The 18,590-nt window shown below is 37.4% G+C and overlaps 1 protein-coding gene across 2 annotated transcripts in view; it reads left to right on the top strand.

Moving 5' to 3' along the window:
- CFAP20DC (CFAP20 domain containing) overlaps window positions 1–14,183 on the top strand; it is a 65,249-nt gene extending 51,066 nt beyond the window's left edge. The window contains exons 16-17 of one of the 2 annotated variants that reach the window (XM_063164313.1): window positions 8,442–8,533; window positions 13,777–14,183. In XM_063164313.1, the coding sequence (XP_063020383.1) occupies window positions 8,442–8,533; window positions 13,777–13,889 (205 nt within the window). In that variant the 3' untranslated portion in view covers window positions 13,890–14,183. Of the gene's footprint in view, window positions 1–8,441; window positions 8,534–9,953; window positions 10,916–13,776 lie in introns of those variants that run through there. The other variant, XM_063164312.1, reaches the window with a different exon arrangement.
- Window positions 14,184–18,590: the final 4,407 nt, after the last annotated feature.

Below are 18,590 nucleotides of genomic sequence, written 5' to 3'. Positions count from 1 at the left end.
CTCATCCATCCCAGATGAAAACTAAACATTCCAATAGCTGGTGCATGTGTTATTATACCGTTGAGAGATTCTGTAAAATTAAACTCACCCATGAAATGGTGCAGTAAAAGAGGGATTGCAGCTATAACATTTATTTGCACTACACCAGAACCTCTCTCTCGTGCAGGGTGTGAAATTCAGGCACAAGAGGCCCCTGCATTTTCATGCAAAGGTTTGAATAGCAGAATAACTTAGTTAAGAAGCACATTTAAAGACTGTTTTTTTCAAGCAAAGAAGCATATTTATTCTTATGATTCATTATAAGATCATACAATACCATTACTTCTGCAAAACAGACAATATTACATTATGAAGTAGTATAAAATTACACAACAGTTGTCAAAATAAGTGAACAAGAACAATGTATCACAAAATGTACTTTGGTTTTTATTTTACTTGTTCAGTTACTTACCCACAAAATAGAGTAATTTGCAGTTGATCTCCCAGTCGTTAATCTGAATTAGCAAAGTTCTGCTGCATTTGTCAGGCAATAATGTGCATGAAAAAGAACATGACAAAAGAAGCAAATGGCACAGGAACCATCTAATTGAACAGGTTACATTTTTTTAATCATGATGCTAAAAAGCTTAGCTGCAGAAAGGTTATGGAGAACCAAGCAGCTAACGTGCTAAAGCTTGTTAAAATAATCCAAAAATGGCTTTCCCTTGTATGGGAATCTAAGACCATGGAAACATGACAGCATATGCACTAAGGATTTTAGAAATTACTTTGATTGCAACCAAGACTTCTTAGTCACTAGACTCAGGTACTTCCTGAACTGGTAGAAGAGTAAAATATAATTTCTTTTAAAATTTTGATTCAATTGTTAAAAGTACACCAAAAAAAGCACATCCTGCCTAACAGATACTTCATTAAATGTGCAAATCCATTTCATTCACTGATCAATGAGTATCTAATGTAGTTACTAGAATTTACTTGCTTAGGTTAGATTAACACAAAGGAATTTTGACACACCTTTGCAAATTCATTACTTCCAGTTTATACAGCTGATCTTCTGATAAATGAAACACAAGTAGCAAGGAAGAAAGAGTTAGTAATTTACCTACACCAGGTGCGAAAACACTGGTTTTCTCTACTAGTGCCATTTATATTGCTAGTGAATATCAAGACTGTGATCTGCCAGCAAGCTAACATAATGATGATCTAAAGGTTCAGTCTTTAAGTAAAATTAAATGTTCCTTCTATTTAACAGAAGCTATGATAGCAATTTCATGTATTTAACTACAAAACATAGACCAAATAGCAAAATAAAATAATTACTGAGCTGTTAAACCTCCAAATTTAGGTCATTTGTATTTTTAGATGTAGATGACTGTGTATGGTTTTAATAACCTGCACAAAGTTATCATTTCAACTTTGATAATGAAAGAAAAACTGGAAAACATTAACAGGTGAGATTTTCTGCCAATACCAGTCAGCATGATTATAGTGTAGATACCTGTAGTAGCACCTTACTTTATCTAAATATCTTGTTTACTTAGTAGAATTCACATCTCCTTTGTTATCCTTGAATCCAATCTAGCACCCCTAAGATTGTTCATTTAGAGATTTAAGACTTTAGGAGCAGATTCAAGTGTTCCCTGCACAGTTGCATTTGTACTTTTTATGATCTCGTGGACAATTAAATTATTTAGCTTTTAAGGAGGTCCCTGCCTCCATTAGAAGTGCAGTGTTTGACAAAAAGGACTTGCTGAAGTGGTTTGGAGGAAGGAAAAAAGCATTTTCTAAATATGCTTGTGATTTTCTCAATCTTAGTGCTAGGAAAAAAAATGCAAGTTCCAGTAAGGCATACAGTAAATGAAGATATTATGTATTAGGGATGGAATGAATCTGTCACTTTGACGGATTGTGAGGCAGAGAACAGATTAACAGATTACTCATAGTCAGAATGCAGCTCACTGTGAAAAATGTGCAGGAAATGATAAGTGTTGCTTTGTGCTGATTTAATGATATCTTGAAACTACAGTAGCACTCCAGGAAAATAACACAATTTTAGCTCATGGTCTACTTTTTTTTTTTTTTTCAATAATCAATGTATTGCCAGATTGCCCTTAAATAGTTTTGAAAATAGAACTTTCAATTCCTGCAAAGTCATAGCAAGATATTTATTTATGTTATTTTTCAAGATTTTTGTTAAAATATGCATTCAAAACTCCTTGATTTTTATGTATAAGTATATTCTGTATTCTTTTGGTAGTATATCTTCTGCTTCTGTGAACTCTCCCAGATTTTCATTTAAAAAAACACTGGTTTCCCCACCTGAAACTGTGTAGCACTAAACAGTTATTGATGTATAAATTAATACTGAATTTGTATTCGTTTATGGAATTTTTATGGAAAAACTTAATAATTTTCAAGAACTTGAATTGTTTAAAGTATTTTATTTACAATAATGGACAACTTAATGCTCAGGTGGTTTCATAATTATTACAGTCATATGTAGTGGCAGGACCTGAAATTATTTTCAAATAATAATGGTATTTTTTACACACATCAAACAAATCTTATCATTAATAGCCTACAAAAGTCATTGCTTCACTATTGAACCTATTATTTAAGATTATTATTTAATAATTATTATTTTTATGGAGGTACTCCTGTTAAAAAACAAACCAAAACCTCCCATTATGATTCAGGACTTACATGTGACAAAACAGAAACAAAACAGGTGTTGCAGGTAATTTGCCTTAAATTAATAAAGTTACACATATGCCTGAAACTGATGAGATATGGAAATAATTGAAAATTCTCATCTTTTAATCTGAAGGAGCCTAACCAGCAACTCATGCTCCAAAAAAAAGTTGGATCAGGGAATAGATGAGGGGTCTTACAATGCCAGGCTACTTTTTATTAATTTATCTAAGAACTGAGATAGTCTCTACTAAATTGTCTTAAATAGATATAACTAAAATTAAAAACAGGAGAAAATTAGGTCTCTATCTCAGCAGAACTGGAGCATCCTTGAGATGGGAGCTGGCACTCTGCATTCAGTGCATCAGGGTAAGGTATCACTGTGCACTTTCAGCATTTGCAGCAGGATTTGCTCCACATGGTATTAAATACTGTCAATACAGCAGAAGTATGCACTGAGATTTAAGTTGATATCTACACAAAATGTCAGGAATTGGTCCTTTTTTTGTTAAAATGTTTTTCCAGTTGATTCATACATTGACATTTTCTGGCCCTCCACAGTTAGTCAAATCATCCACTGTAAAAACACAGTTCAGCAAATGTGCTCCTCTTACTTCACCCAGGCACAAGCCCATTCTCCTCTCAAGTCCATAAAAATTCACAGAGTAATGCAGTTAAATAAGATCTTTTGTGGTTTTAGTGATTGTACCCTTCAGGAGCTGAACAGACTGTCAATCTGATGTGTTCATAATGATACAAAACTAATGCTGGTTTTCATTCCCTGATTTGATATAATGGAGCCCTGGCCCTGCACTTTTGCGGTATACTGCAAGGCTGAACAAATATTTCTTTTAATATTTTTAGACAAAACCATACTAAAACTTTGAAGCATTTCATTTTTTAATAAAGTGAATTAAACGATCCCATTGAGTTAAGTAATACAAATTAAATGTGATCCAAAAGAAATACAATAAAGTATGCTATCTCAAGACAGTGCAATATTAAAAATCTCTATACTAAGTGATTTGACATTTTCTCAGTCTCCCAATCTGCAAAAGTATATGTGAAAAAATCAAAGTATCAAAGGTGTTCATTAAGATTTCAATGAAGAAGTTCTGATTCTAAGGATTTCTGTTGATGGTAATAATTTTAATACATTGTCATTGATAAGTGCTGTTTAATAAAACATCATTAATTTTCTCAACAGACTTTACTGATAGAAGCCTTTTTCCTGCAAAATTTACCATACTGTCATAAAAGTGAAAATGATGTTCATAAGTCCAAAAGATACTTTTGCTTTCTATCACAGTTCAGTTGTCATGTGACCATTTCACTATATGACCACTATTATCTGAAAGTATTGTAAAGAATTTATAAGTGATATTTTTTTAAGAAAAATGTAACAAGCTTATATAACATTTGCATTATATTTTGGTATGCAGAATAACTTTCAGAATAATGAAGAATTTCAGTGCAAGCCCTAAAGGTACATGATACTGTTGAGTGTGTGTGGAACCTATTCAGAGCCTTTCTACAATGCAGCTCACAATGTCAAAAGACAATATTTGGCATTCCACACTGTTATCAGGAAGCTCTGGATGGTTTATTGCACATTGATTGTATTGATTACAGCTGGAGGCATTGATAGCATAAATAGAGTGGGTTTAATTAGTCAGAATGTGTGATTAGCTCTTCTGTTTTAATGAGATAAACTAGCTTCTTTAATAAAAAATAAATATTCTCTATTCACTCAGAATAAAACCACAATAACCAGGAACACAGATCACAGTCTGTGTTGCCTCCATGCTGGTCCTTGACTTTTGTCAAGGTCTAACACATTTTTCAGGATGCTTTTTTAAAATTCACAGAAATCCTCTGTCCCAAACACACACAGACAAATGCTTTAGCTTCCTCCTAAAAGCAGCTGCAGTTTTTACTGTGGAAGTTTGGTGTGACAGCTCAACTGCAGCATCTCTCAGAATTCTTCCTGTAAAGCCTCTCCTCAGAATTTTATCCATCAACTGCCAGCACTTAACCTTCAGTGTAATTTAACCAGGAAGATTTCAGCACTCATTACATTTTTTTTAAATTCCTCTTCAGGTTTTTAGGAGGGTAATTTAGACTTTGCTAACTAACTTACAGAAGTAGTAAACCAGTTTTTAATATATATTGTGTAAAATGTTTTATCCTTGAAAGTAATACCAAGTAAACAATGAAACCCTAACACTGTAATGTTTGGATTACATGTCTTGGTGGGAGGGGGTTGAATAGCAAAACTACTTGTTTTCCTTGGATGCTGAGAGAAAACACATGAACTGAATCAAGACTGTCTTAATAGGAAATAATAAACTTTCCAACACATCTCTGTTGCGTCTGCCATTGATAAAAACTTCTTTGCCTCCTTCTAGAATCACCAAAATCATTTGATCTTACACTTGCACCTCCTAAAAAAAGTAGTTATTCATCTACTGAGTCAGATAAATCAAAATAAATATGAATATGAAACTGAACACCTTAATAGAATATTTGACTCCAATAAATGAAGGACAAAATCAAAAATAAAATCACCTGGCTACTCAAAAAATCATCCTATCTCTGATTTCTCAGACTTAATATTTCATGCACATCTTCCAGATATGAGACTTCAAACTAAAATTTATCAATTTCCTGAGTAATAAAACCTATTAATATAGCACAAATCCTGTTTTTAACAACATATTATTAAATATTAACAACATATTATTTAATTTTAACAACATATTATTACCTTGTTCCCTCATTGTTTTCTCCATGATTCGCCTCTTTCTTTTCCATTGGAGGTAATTACCTTACTAGCTTTCTTTCCTTCTTGCTGACATCCTCTCTGCTTTACAGGTCCTATTTTCTTTAGGAACTCCCTGATATATGTTTTATATGAAAAAACACAAATCTTTAAATGCTTCTGCTTTATGCCAGACTGGTAGAACTGCACAGGGACTCAAAAGCTTTTATATTTTATAACTGTGTTGGTCTGACTGAGATAATTCTCTTTAGGAGTGAGCATTGTCTTTCTCTCTCCTTGCACTTTTGTTTCAGCAGTTGTCCCAGCAGAAATATTCTGGTTCTTCTCTGGCTCTCAGACATTGCTGCCTTTTGCAAAAGCTGTGGTGACTGTGGAAGGAAATGCAGTTGGGAAGCAGAGGTGTTATTCAGGACTCAGTACTTCCTTACCTTCCCCAGATCTGATGCATTTTCTCTGAGATCACCTTTGCCTTGGCTGCCTTTGTTTCAGTGCAGTTGTAGAGAATCAGACTGGTTCTGCTGCTTTGTGCTGCCAGCCCTGCTGTGAGGATGGGCAGAGACATCTCGTGGGTTTGGGGCTGATTTTCAGACAGATCAAACCAAACATGCAAAGACAGCAATGGAAAATACATTTCCCCATGCTACTGGGTACCAACCTGCATTTAACTGTTACCTTTAAAACTTCTGAAGCTTTGGTGTGGACAAAGAGGCTTTGGCTGCATTCAGGGAATGCAGATAAGGTGACAGTGACAGACAAGGCTGTGGGCATTGCTTGCACCAACTCCCAGTGGCCTCGGCTGAAGAGCAGAACAGAGGGATTGGCTGTGAGGTTGGCCATGTATGTGAAAATAACATGATGCTATAAGGAAATTTTAAGGTGTGTTTTTTACATTGTGACATGATGGAAAATTCAATACCTCTTCCTTTAAATCTGCCATGCTACTTGCTGGGTTTCTACACCAACAGTTCTGTTTCCTGAGGCGGAAAATTAGTTTTTTCCATTTTGACTGCAAACAGATAGGTGGTTGTCCCCAGATTCAACCCAGATTATGCACACATGCCAACAGGAGATGATGTAGAATCAATAACAAGTCCAGAAGTAGCAGAAAAACTAAAAAAAAAACCCCAAAGCAGTCAGCATATTTTAGCAATTGCACCAGATGACTGAGCCTTGCCAGATTTCTCTGACAGAAGCAACTTGTACATGAGATCATGAAGGCTCTTAAGAAACTAGAAGTGTGTTACCTATTTCCTTGGTGTTGGACAATCAAGTTGAGACAATTACAGTCTGGAATGTAAAGAAATCTGCCAAATTTATCTGGAAATCTGGGAAAATTTATCCCTTTTAGACAAAGCCATGGATGTCTCCAGCTCTGGCAAATCTCCCCAGCCTGTAGCACAAGTTCACATGCATGATGCTTTTGTGCCACAGCCAGACATAAGATAAATCAATCCCAAACCAAGTTTAACTTACTCTTCAGAGCTGCACTGCTCCATCAGCATGAAGCAAACATATGGGAATTTATCCCCTTCCATATCTCTTGCCTTGCAGTGGAATAGGTTGGTCAAAAGTTTTGGATCTGGTTCTATCAAAATGAGGTGATTCAGTGAGGTCCATCAAACTCTGTGTTCAAGTGTTGCCTTGCAGTTGTTCAGTCTAGTTAATGATGATGTGGAAGCTTTAATGTGTTCCAGCTCTTTCCTGCTGGAGAGGAGAGATGGAAATTTAAGGAAACTTCAGCTATGCACAGTGTGCAGAGATTAATTTCATACGTGAAAAGAATTACAAGACATGGTCACCTAACAAAGAATGTCTTTGTGACATGGATGTGCCCTTCCAGGGCTTATCTTTCTCTGATATGTGTGACTTTGTCACTGCACTGCAGTTTGCAACAAAAAAATGTGACAACAATAACAATAAAAACAGCTGTTCTGTTTTCCTTTCTCTGAGCTGGAACAATCAAAGACAGTGTTTCATAAAGTGGGAAAGGAACATTGACCTTTGCATGAAGGTATGATGGCATGAAAATCATTCTTAGAAGTTATGACACTAGTGTCCAGAACAGACATAATTTGTCCTTAAATAGAAGTACTCTCTCCTCTATGATGAAGATCCCATCAAAATCTTCTTCTTTACAGAATTAAAATAGATACAGGACACCTGTTAGAGTCCTCTATATTGTCTTGTCAGTAGCTAGAATCATGTTATGTTCAATAATAATTTTTTCTCTATTACATACAAGACTTTATAACAATAGGAAATGGATAGAAAGAATTGTTTAGGATGTATTTGCCTCAAAATGTTTTTCCCCCCATATCAACAACAGCATTCAGACTCAATCCAATGTTTCCCCTTCAGAAAAATGTTTGTGGCATCCATTTCTGTCTGAGCTCAGCTCTAACTCACCACCCATGCAGACAGGGAATGTCACACCACATTCTGTGTCTGTCACCCGACTGCAGGGGCACCAAGCACTGCCAAGGCAGTGGTAACCAAACCAAACACATCTTGTGATTGTCTTTGAGCCTCTTTCTTTAGAGGGGGTAAGGATTTTTAATCAAATTGACTCCCACAGGTTGTTCATTCCAAGCCTTTATTCCTCAGAAAAAGACTCTGAAGGGTCCTGTAGGCTTTCAGAGGATAATTCTGAGTGATACTTGCACACCCTGTGCTGAGAGAGCAACATCAGCTGAAATCTAAAATGCAAACCTGATTTAAATCACAGATCTTAATGTAAACAGAAGAGGTGAACAGGCCTGAATGGAGAAAGCCTTAACATTTAATAGTTATATTAACTGTAAAGTTTATTTTTATAATAATAAAATCCAGCTTGATTTTGTTTCAGAACACTTGGCAACCTGAGAATTCTTTTGGCTTTTTTTTTTTTTTTAATAATCAAAAGAATTAGAAAAAAAATAGGACCACAAACTGGGTTTTTATAGATGATATTTTGATTTGTATCTTTCAGGGACTCGTTAAATGTGTTCAGTCCCCCTGTCATTCCTGGAAGCCAACAACTAGAAGAGAACACTAAATCTTCAACAAAACAGAGACCTCCAGGTAGGAATTTATGAAGACAATGAAAAGAACCTGGGTAGAAAGACACTTCTAAATGTTCTTTCTGTAGTGCTGGTACTGCCTTCTCATAGCTTTCTATCCAACTACTTTCTGGTTTCAAGTTCCCTTGTTTATGACTCTCAGCTCAAGGCAGCAGAGTTTTCCATGCAGTATTATTTGCCTTTGTTAGAAGAACAACATGCAGTTGCTGTTTCCTGGTGTTCTGGCTCTATACAGATTAGCTCATAAAAAATGCATCTTATTTGTTAAAAATAAGGAATTTATGCTAATGGGGATGGCAAACCTACATAAGAACACAAGGACTAAACATTCTTATTCAGAGCCATGATTATACTTGCATAAGAGATACTTCTCTTATGAAGAAAAATTGCAGATTTAGCTCTAAATGAAATCTTAGAGTGATTTCCTGAGGACTGTTGTCACCAGAGTTACAGGCTGTTGCTTATTAATGGTGTTTGCTTAGAGAATGGTAAAGACCTTAACTGAAACTGGAAAGTCAACAGCAGAATAAAGAAAATACCTTGTTTTCCTTCTTTTTCTTATCATTTGTGTTAGGAAACAGGGCAGAAGGATCATCCCCACAGAGTATCACAAAATGGTTTGGGCTGAGGGGGACCTTGGGGTCCAGTTCCAACCCCCCTGCCATGGACAGGGACATTCCCCTCACCAGGTCCAGCCTGGCCTTGGACACTTCCAGGACAGACATTCCCATTTTTCTTCAGGGCTCAGGAATTCACTGGGAGCTCTCATAAATCTGACCCCTCTATTCTGGCTGTCCAAGGGGTAAAGATGTCTCAGGGATTTACTGTCTAAAATAAATTATGCCCCTCAAATTGGGAACATTTTCATAGACATAGACTTGTAATTGTTTGTGACAGCAAAATACAAATTTTCTGTCAGGAAGGGACCTTGGTTTGAAGAATCAAGTAATATGTTGTGTTAAGGGTCCTAAATAAGCCAAGCAGAATTGAACAGTCATCCTTGAGCTATAGGCACATTGCATAAAAATTCATGAAAGGTCCCAGAGAATTTTTTTCATTAGTATTATGAAATTCAAGGCTTGTTGCAGCAAACCTGTAATTTTTAAACTTTTTTTTAATTGTGTTATTATCTTTAAAAAGCTTTTTAAAATAAGTATATTTGGGGATTTGTATTTCTCCTGGTATCCACACTAGAATTTCCAAACTGTTTTGTGAATTGTTCCTAAATTCATTTTCCTTTAAGCTGAAGTATTTTACATCATGTGCCTGTGACTGCATATTTGAGGAAGAGAAATTGTCTATATACCATAGCTGCTTTTTTTGCCTTTTATTTTGTACCTTCATTGAGAAAAATTCTGACTGATGTATATGTAGGATGTTTGTAATTTTGATAACTTCATACAGAAATTTTCTATCTCCAGATTCTCAAAAAACCCCGCTGTACTTTATAAAGAGATCATTTCTCCAAGAAACAGGAGAGAACAACAAAGCCATTCCATGACCTTCCCTCCCCAAACAGGACAGTTTGGATTTTTTCTGAGCTACTGGACACCCCTCTCTATGAAAGCAGCAGAGAAGCTGCAGTGCTGTGTGATAAAGGCCTGTCAGATTGGATCATCCCCATCAAACATCAGAATCTGGGTATTTTCCTAGGTACCAAAAAAACCCAATGGACCATGGTAACTAGATAGTTTGGAGTATCATTTTTGAAAGAGGTGCTAGATAAATTGTGTCCTGTGATATATCTTGAGCACCTTGGGAAAAACTTTTTTTCCTTATTCATTTCAGTTGAGGTCAGTAATTTGTGTGGTTCATTACTGACAGTTATATATCAGATCTGAACAGCAAACTGAATGCTCAAATCCATTCCAGGAAATTCTGCTGCTCTGCTCAGCCTCACCTTTTTTTTGATTTTTTTAATACCACATTAGATAATTACTTAATTCTCATGTTGGGAAGTGTCCCAAGTTTATTTACTCTGTGCAGTTTTCCAGTGTTCCAAGTGTCACAAGATAACAAAACCATATAAAGAGCCCTGAAAATCTGCAATGAGTCATACTCTATTCCAGATAGGAATTTTATCTAAAAATATCCTTAAGTAAAAATAGTATAGCATTAGTAAATTAATAAAGATTGGTCAATTTTTATATTTTAAAGAAATCTTTAAGTTGAGGCTTAACTTTGGGGGAAAAAGTGATTCCTTTCTAAGAAAGGATTTCACTCTGTAGTTCCTTTCTTAACATTTGCACCATCCATTAGTTAAATGGTGAGATGCAATGAGTAGTCTTCTATTCAACAGGTTTCCCGATACAATAAGAGGAAAAAATTAGACTCCTAAGTATGATAAATTTCCACAGATTTTTCCATTATTGGGCACTGATGTTTCTGGGGTATATACAGTTTTGTTTATCTTGACATAGCAAGAAAATCTCCAAATAAAGTGACTGATAAAGCTATAAGTGTTCTGGAACTTACTTTATGGTATCTTGGCCTTAAGACCAAGGGGGATAAGGTTATAAAAACTCCAGGAACCACAAAGTCTTCTTTTTTGGGCCACAGCTGCTGGCAGTATTCATATGGTAACCCTGCAGTACATAATTACAGGATAGATTGGAGCACTGTAGTTCAAGGATCACCTTGGAGAAAATATCAGCAGTGTTCTTTCCACCAGACCATCTGCTGACAGCTGATCCAGTGCATGGGACTTCCATCAGAGTCAGAATATGGTCCATTTATCTTAAAGTCAGATTTGCTACAAAGTGTTTTCTAATGTTAAAACCTAGAATAAAATAAAAATATATTTCTGTGAAAAGGGAAATTATTTATTTTAGTTCTCCATAGTGGTGACTATGTAAACACTGTTGACATAATTCATAAAACAACACAGTTATTTGTACATTCATTTCTGAGTTCAGAAAAAGCTGCTACATGCCTGCCTGTTCTTTGTTGTCTGGGTTTAGACATCTTGATCAAGTCTTCTTCCAGAAAAACAATGCCCCCCTTGATTTCAATGGGACACCATTTAATTTCATATAACAGGTATTTGCAGGTACTAGCTGCCTTCAGTCTTCTTTCACCTGAACATAAAAACCACTCATCCCTCTGTAATGTATATCACAGACCTCAGTTTTCATTTAAAATCAAATTATTTTCTCACCTCAAATATCATTTAATTTTTTAGTGATTTAAGAACAAAAGCTTTGATTTTGCTTTCACCATGAGATGCAAATTAAACTGCAAAGAGTTTTTTTCATGCAATTCTGAGCAGCTCCAACCCCAGAAGTGTGGGTGGTGGCGAGATGAACAACGATGGAAATTTTCTTTGAAAGTGACTTGTTGACCAGTTAATTTGGCCACAAACACTTGTGTCCTGTCTGTGGTCAGGCTGCCCAGAATGTACCCCTTGAAACAAGAAAGACAACTTCTAATACAACCACTACATACTGCTGGAGTCTTTTAGAAGAATATCACTTAATTTAAGTAGTACTTCTATTCAGGAAGAAGCAATGAGGTTTTCATATGTCTGCTCAGAATTGGATACTCCATCCTGCCATTGGAAATTTGTTGCAACACCTAGAAATGCCTTGTAATGTATTTGGGGGTCTGGTGAGCTGCTAAAGGAAAGAAGCCTGACTTTAAAAACAAGATAGGTCTAGAAAACTAAGTTCTCCTTCTGGTCACATGAAAATACATGCAGGGAATTACTGATATACAGGTATAAATCCAGCTAGTCCTGGATGCAATATAATTTTGATTTGTATGAGTTCAAGGACCATGGAGTAAGAGGTATACCTGTGATGGGGCTGAAGAATTTCTCATTCCTAACTCAAACCAGGGAGTGTATTGAGTGGCCAGTTTCAAGCTAAAGAGGGAGAGACATTTAAGCTTAGAGGAGAAAAGAGAATCATTTTAAAGTGAAGCATAGGCACTGGAAAGCAAAATAATAAAAGGAAGAATGCAGTGGAAATAACAGCATAGTTTCAGGTGAAATTGTGAGGCTGTGTGAGGGAGTGAGGCATGAACACCATTTGCTTGTGTGCTGTGATCTGAAATGGAGAAAAAGACATTCAGTTCTTCCCCTTCTTCCTGTACTGCATCACTTTGCCCAAGAGGTGCCCAAACAAAATATCCCACTTGACCTCATTTGGTGTCCCAGGCCTGATGAAGAACCCACAGCAGGAGGGAAACAATTTGGCTTTGCCTTCTTATCTTTGGTTGGGGTGAACAACAGTTTCCTTCTGATGGTATTTGTTACATGCTACTGAGGAAACAAAACTGAAATCTCTTCTGAAGGGATGAAGTGCACTTTTCTGTATGCATCAAATGCTCCAATTTACTTTCTGGTCTCCAGATAATGTTCTTTATTTATTGCTGTGTGATCCTGGCTGAAAATAGGATCTGAGAGTTGTGAAACCATTGCTGTTTGCGTAACAGGCCATTACTTGTCATGGAGCTTTGGGGTGTGCAAAGCACTCAATATCAGGAGGCTGAGGATGGGATGAACATTTATGATGAAATTCAAGGTACAGATTGCATTGAGCTGTGAATTATCTCCTATCAAAAAGCTGTAGATCATTTGACTTAAATTTAGCTTATATAGGTTCAGAAAAGAAGCTATACTATATAGAGCATCTGTAAGAAAAGCCTGTAGGGCTTTATCAGTGTATTCTAGACTAAAGATTCGTTTCTGTTACCTGAAAGTTTTCTTAAAGTTATTTTATATAACTTTAGACAAGTCAGATTTAAATTTTTTATTATCTGGAAGAATCTTTTTTCCTGTCTGATATTGAAAGATCTTCTTTTGCACAGCTTTACCTATCCTGGATATTCAGGTGACATATTGGATACTAGACATGCAAATTCTTTCATTCTTACAAGCCTTAAGTATGCACTAACTGTCTTTGTTCAAGCTAAAAGATTATTAAGAAGGTTATTGAGGAAAATACCACTTAAGAATACTTTTATCCACTATTAGAAAAGGTACTTTTGGTGAACTGCTCCATTGAACTTTGAAAAGTCCAGTTGTTAAGCAAACTCCAGCTGACCTCATTCCACCTCAAGTTAAGTACAAGTCTTCAGAAATATAATAAAAATGTGAATTGCTGTTATCTTGAAGGCAACAATTCAGAAGTCAGAATATTATACATTTGAAAGAAAAAATGTCACATCTGAGAGAAAGATATTTCCATGTTATTGTTGGAGGGAATAAGAGTGATTTATTCTTACTTTCTCCACTTCACACAGGTGAAGATCACCCCAATGCTGAAGAAGATGAGCAAGTTTTGACTCTTTTGTATGATCCATTTCTGAACTGTTACTTTGACCCAAATTCTGGGAAATGCTATGAATTGGCATAGTCAGAACATCAGAGGGTGTTATTTTGTATTCACAGTATCTTCTAACTTCTTGCAAAATCTGACTGAGCCATATAATTTATTATATAACTTGAAACTTAAATTAAACAATAGTTTTGCAACCAAATTAATATATTTGGCAAAGAGTGTCTTATTTTTATAGCTTTGTATTAAATTGTAATGCAGTGGAAGATCACATAGCATAAAAGTTCCTTGTGTCTAAGACAGTTATTTGCTAGTCTAATTTATTTCCCATATTCACAGCTTCCATATGAAAACAAATGAAGCTGAATCAAGAAGGTTGGTGGTGTTTATGTGTAAATCATTGTTTTACTCAAATTAAAAAAAAATTTACTTGTTTGCTGTGTATTTTGTGAGGTGCTGAGGGTATCAGCTGTAACAACACAGGGCTGAGGAGTGGGGAGGGTTGGTCCAACACTCCAAAAGTGAATTCTTGTGTCAGGTAAGGCAGGGAGGTGTTTGTGATTCCTGTGGGAAGCTGTGCTCGGAGGGCTGGTCCAACTTGTTTGTGTGAGGTTCTCCACTACACCTTGCAATAAAATAATGCAATTAATTTAACACATCTCTGTTGGGTTTCAGTCCAGTTTTCAGTGAGGGCCCTAAATTCCAGCCTGGAGTTTTAAATTTCCTGCATCACTGTGGATTTTGCTTTTATGGTATGTAAAATAAGTCTACACAAAGAATACAGATAAAGAGCACAAAGATCACAGAGAAAGAATACAGATAAAGAGCAGAACATATGTAGCATTTGCAAATGAAATCACAATATAAAATAGTGTGCATGTATTTTATTTGTTTTATTTATTCATGGATTTATGACTATGCATGGATCCTGTGTAGTGTTCTTTGATCTAAAATCCAGTTAACCTGACCCTGATGTTTCTGGCTGCTGCTCAGCTCCAAGCTGTGCCCAACATTGCCAGCCCCAGAGCAGGAGCAGTGCTGCTTGCCAAGAGCATCCCCCCCAGCAGGACACTTGTCTAAAGGGTAAATAAATCAGCTGAAACACCAGCTGCCAGTATAGGAGAAAAGCTGTTGCTTAGGAGTTGTCCATGACACAAGAGGTCCAAGGAGTTTTTGTTTTAATGGAGTTGAGTCAGTGGAACAGCTCTGGAGCCCACAGTCCAGTACATAACATTTCCTGGAGGGAATGTGAAAATCAACATGGCAAAAGTGATCTATAGGCATTGCTGGTCATTCCTGTTCTAAGTTTCTACTTGATTATATCCACTGCTATCCCACTGTAATTATTTTCAAGCTGACTACTCAGTGAATTTTTAAGAATAATGTATTTGAATGTCATAAAGTGAGCTTAGTAAGCTCAGTGCAAGTGATTTAAAATTATATGCCTGTAAATTATATGTAATTGTAGATTCCAGTTAATGAATATCCTAGAATCAATTGAAAATGCAGTTGTTAATAGTGGCTTGGCATAAGATCAGATTGTGTATTTGGCTCTGTGGCAGGTACAAACACATCATCACAAATTGATTCAAGGAAGAGTAGCACTGAAATCCACAGGAAGACAGATACTGCACTGATATAATTTACTTACCCTGCCTTAGCCAGAAAGATTTGTACTGTTCTTGCTAATGCCCAAATCAGTTTAAAAGTTCAATGAAATCATAATTTTGACTTTCAGAAATCAGATGCTGGCTTGTACATACTTGTGCGTATCTCTGGCCATTTTAGCATCATTTAGTGATCATGACCACACTCCCTCCGTTTGTGGCAAGGGTATTTAAAACATGTCATTAATTTTCTTTCATAGCCACATGTCTCACAGGAGAGGTTGGGTGTTCCAGGGCACCACTGAGTCCAGACTGGGTCCCTGATGCAGCTGAGGTTGCCACTCCTTGGGAGAACAGGCCCCAGCTAAATGCTGGCTGCAAACTGGTGTCAGGGGATTGTCTGCCAGGGCCTGTCTGGGTGGGTGTGCTTGTGCTGGCACCTGTCACACACAGAAGGGCACCAGTAGGTGTCACGGACGTATTTTATGAAATATCCTTTTGCTGGGATCTTTTCTCCTGAGAAGCTGAGGCCTCAGAAATGAAATGTAAACAATGGTTATCTGCTGCTGTGGAATGCAAGAGGTGCATCTGTGATTGGTCTCGTGTGGTTGTTTTTAATTGATGGCCAACCACAGTCCAGCTGTCTCAGACTCTCTGATAGTCACAAGATTTTGTTATCATTCCATTCCTCTCCTTTCCTGCCTTCTGATGAAATCCTTTCTCCTATTCTTTTAGTATAGGTCTAATATATCATTTTCTTTTACTATAATATATATCATAAAATAATAAATCAGCCTTCTGAAACACGGAGTCAAAATTCTCATCTCTTCCCTCGTCCTGGGACTCCTGCAAACACCACCACCAGCAGGCATCCAAGGCTTGTGCAAAAGGGAGTCCTTGGAGACTCTACACCCTTATCCCTGCCTGTAATGAGCTAAGGAGGCAGGTGAGGACTGAGGTTCAGGGTGAGTTGTTGTTCCCAGTTCATAGTCAAGCACAAACAGGATCTGGTTTTTTTTGTCATTAGCACAGCAGTATTTTATAGGTAAGCAGCTGTAACCTGCTTTTCAAGATCAGCAGTTTGGGATCCTTGCCCTTTGTGTTCTAGTTAGCAGCTTTATGTCTCCAGCACCTGGGGGATTGATTGCCACGAGGCTGTGAACAACAGCCCTGCCTGGAGCAGCACCAGAGGCTCACAAGGGCTCTGAGTTTTGCTCACAATGTTTTCCTTAATCATCATCCTGTGAACCTCAAACTAAAGCACTGCTGACACACAGCAGGGGCTTTGTTAAGCCAATTTGTCAAAGCCAGCAGTTATGGCAAGTGATGAGGAACACAGAGATTTGCTCTCAGCAGTCATGTGCAATGGTTGAGGCCATGAGAATCACAGTTTTCACTAGAGCATGCTTTCCAACAGGTAAAAGTACCTGTGATTGGGCATAAAGTTTCATAAATGAAATTGCAGGGATTTATTTCTACAAATCTGGCATCAAATATGAATTTTGGGAACGGAAATTTTGAAATGCAGTAAATTTTAGTAAGGCTTCAATAATGTTCCTTGGATCTGCATTAAAAAAAGAGGAAGTTAGGTTAGTAGAGCTGTTGGAGTCAGTAGATCACAAGTCAACCAATTGGTCTCTCAGGCCTTTCTGTGCTCCTTACACATGTGAGATGTAACTGATACCTTTGCTTTGTTTCTGCTTGCTAAGAAACAGTCAACCAGCTTGCAGATAGTTCAGAAGTAAGAAGAAATCTTTAAAATACAATTTATTGCTTTAAAACACAGCCCAGAGCAGCGTGTTTCTGGAATGTTGCTGGAATGATTCTCCTCATCTCTCATTCTTTTTGTCTTAGGTCCATCCACCATGGTTTTCTCCAAAGTCCAGCCAGGTTTCAGCCCTCAGGTGTGTGTGAGAGCAGCAGCACTGAGGTGCAGATCACTGAGCCTGGTACCTTGTGCTGCCACCTGGGCTCCTCCCAGCAGCTCTGAGACTTCACACTCTTGTACCCAAGTGTTGTCTGTACCTGAGCCTCACTGTGCCAAACAAAGAACACACTCTGTCCTAAGGAGCTTACAGCAAGAAATCAATATTGATTTTTCTCCTCTGCTGCCTGGGTTACTAGGTGAGAAAATATGAAAAGTCCTGCTTTATTATTCACATATTCTTCTGCCATAAAGCATTCTGCTCAGAGACTCATCCTCTAAACACTGAGTCAAGGATACACAGGCTGGAAAATCCTAGAAAATAATTTTCCATAATGCATTTCATATTCAATTTATTTTCATAGGGTTTTTCCTTTTTTTCAAAGGGTTTAATTTTTAAGCAATGGGCTACATGTAAAATGAAAAGACAATCCAGTCTTTCCTATGTGATATTGCTGATAATCACTGCTTTTCTCATGGTTACTATAGAAACTTGGCATCCTTATCTGCCACCTTTTTTGGCATCTTGAAAAAAACTATTTAAATTCACTTCCCTGATAAACTGAAAGCTTGGCTTGACGATACCCATGGGAATATGTAAGTGTAACAACAATATTTGTCATTTCTTCTTATTTGGTGTTTAACTTACTCATTAGCAGCTGCAGAGGCATTTCTGCCTGTGATGTTCAGGGATCCTGCTGCAGGCACTGTCAGCAGCACAAATGCAGAGTCCTGGATGAAACCCAGGAGCAGCTCCCAAGGCTCACATGCATCAGCCCAGGGTGCCAAGACCTGAGCAGGATTTTGCTCCTGTCACACCCCTCTAAAAGCAGCTCTGTTTCCAAGTCTGACAGTTTTCAAGCACACAAATAATCTGTGGGCATTAAACTGCATGGTAAAGTGATGATGAAAGTTCCTGTGGTACATCAGTGGTGAATCAACACTTGTGATGCTTTTAATCCCTTCCCAAGCCTCATCCAGTCTGCATGGCAGATGAGAGTGGGCTTGGGCTGGGGATGCTGAGGAGCTGAGAGACATTTCTGGAGGTGAGCACAAGGCCTGTGCCAACACCAGGTGTCCCAGCACCAGAATTGTGCTTGTAACCAAGGCTGTTTCTCTAGTTCTATCAAAATGTGGCCCGGCTGGGTCTCTCTGCTTACACAGCCCCTGCACTGGTGTCCTTCAAGGTGTCTCACAGGAATCCCCTCAGCACGGCAGGAGAAAGGAGATGTCAGGCCCCGGGCAGCT

Source organism: Melospiza melodia, chromosome 10 (genome assembly GCF_035770615.1).
Source record: "Melospiza melodia melodia isolate bMelMel2 chromosome 10, bMelMel2.pri, whole genome shotgun sequence".
Classification (NCBI taxonomy): domain Eukaryota; kingdom Metazoa; phylum Chordata; class Aves; order Passeriformes; family Passerellidae; genus Melospiza; species Melospiza melodia.
This window is presented reverse-complemented; position numbering and strand designations above follow the sequence as displayed.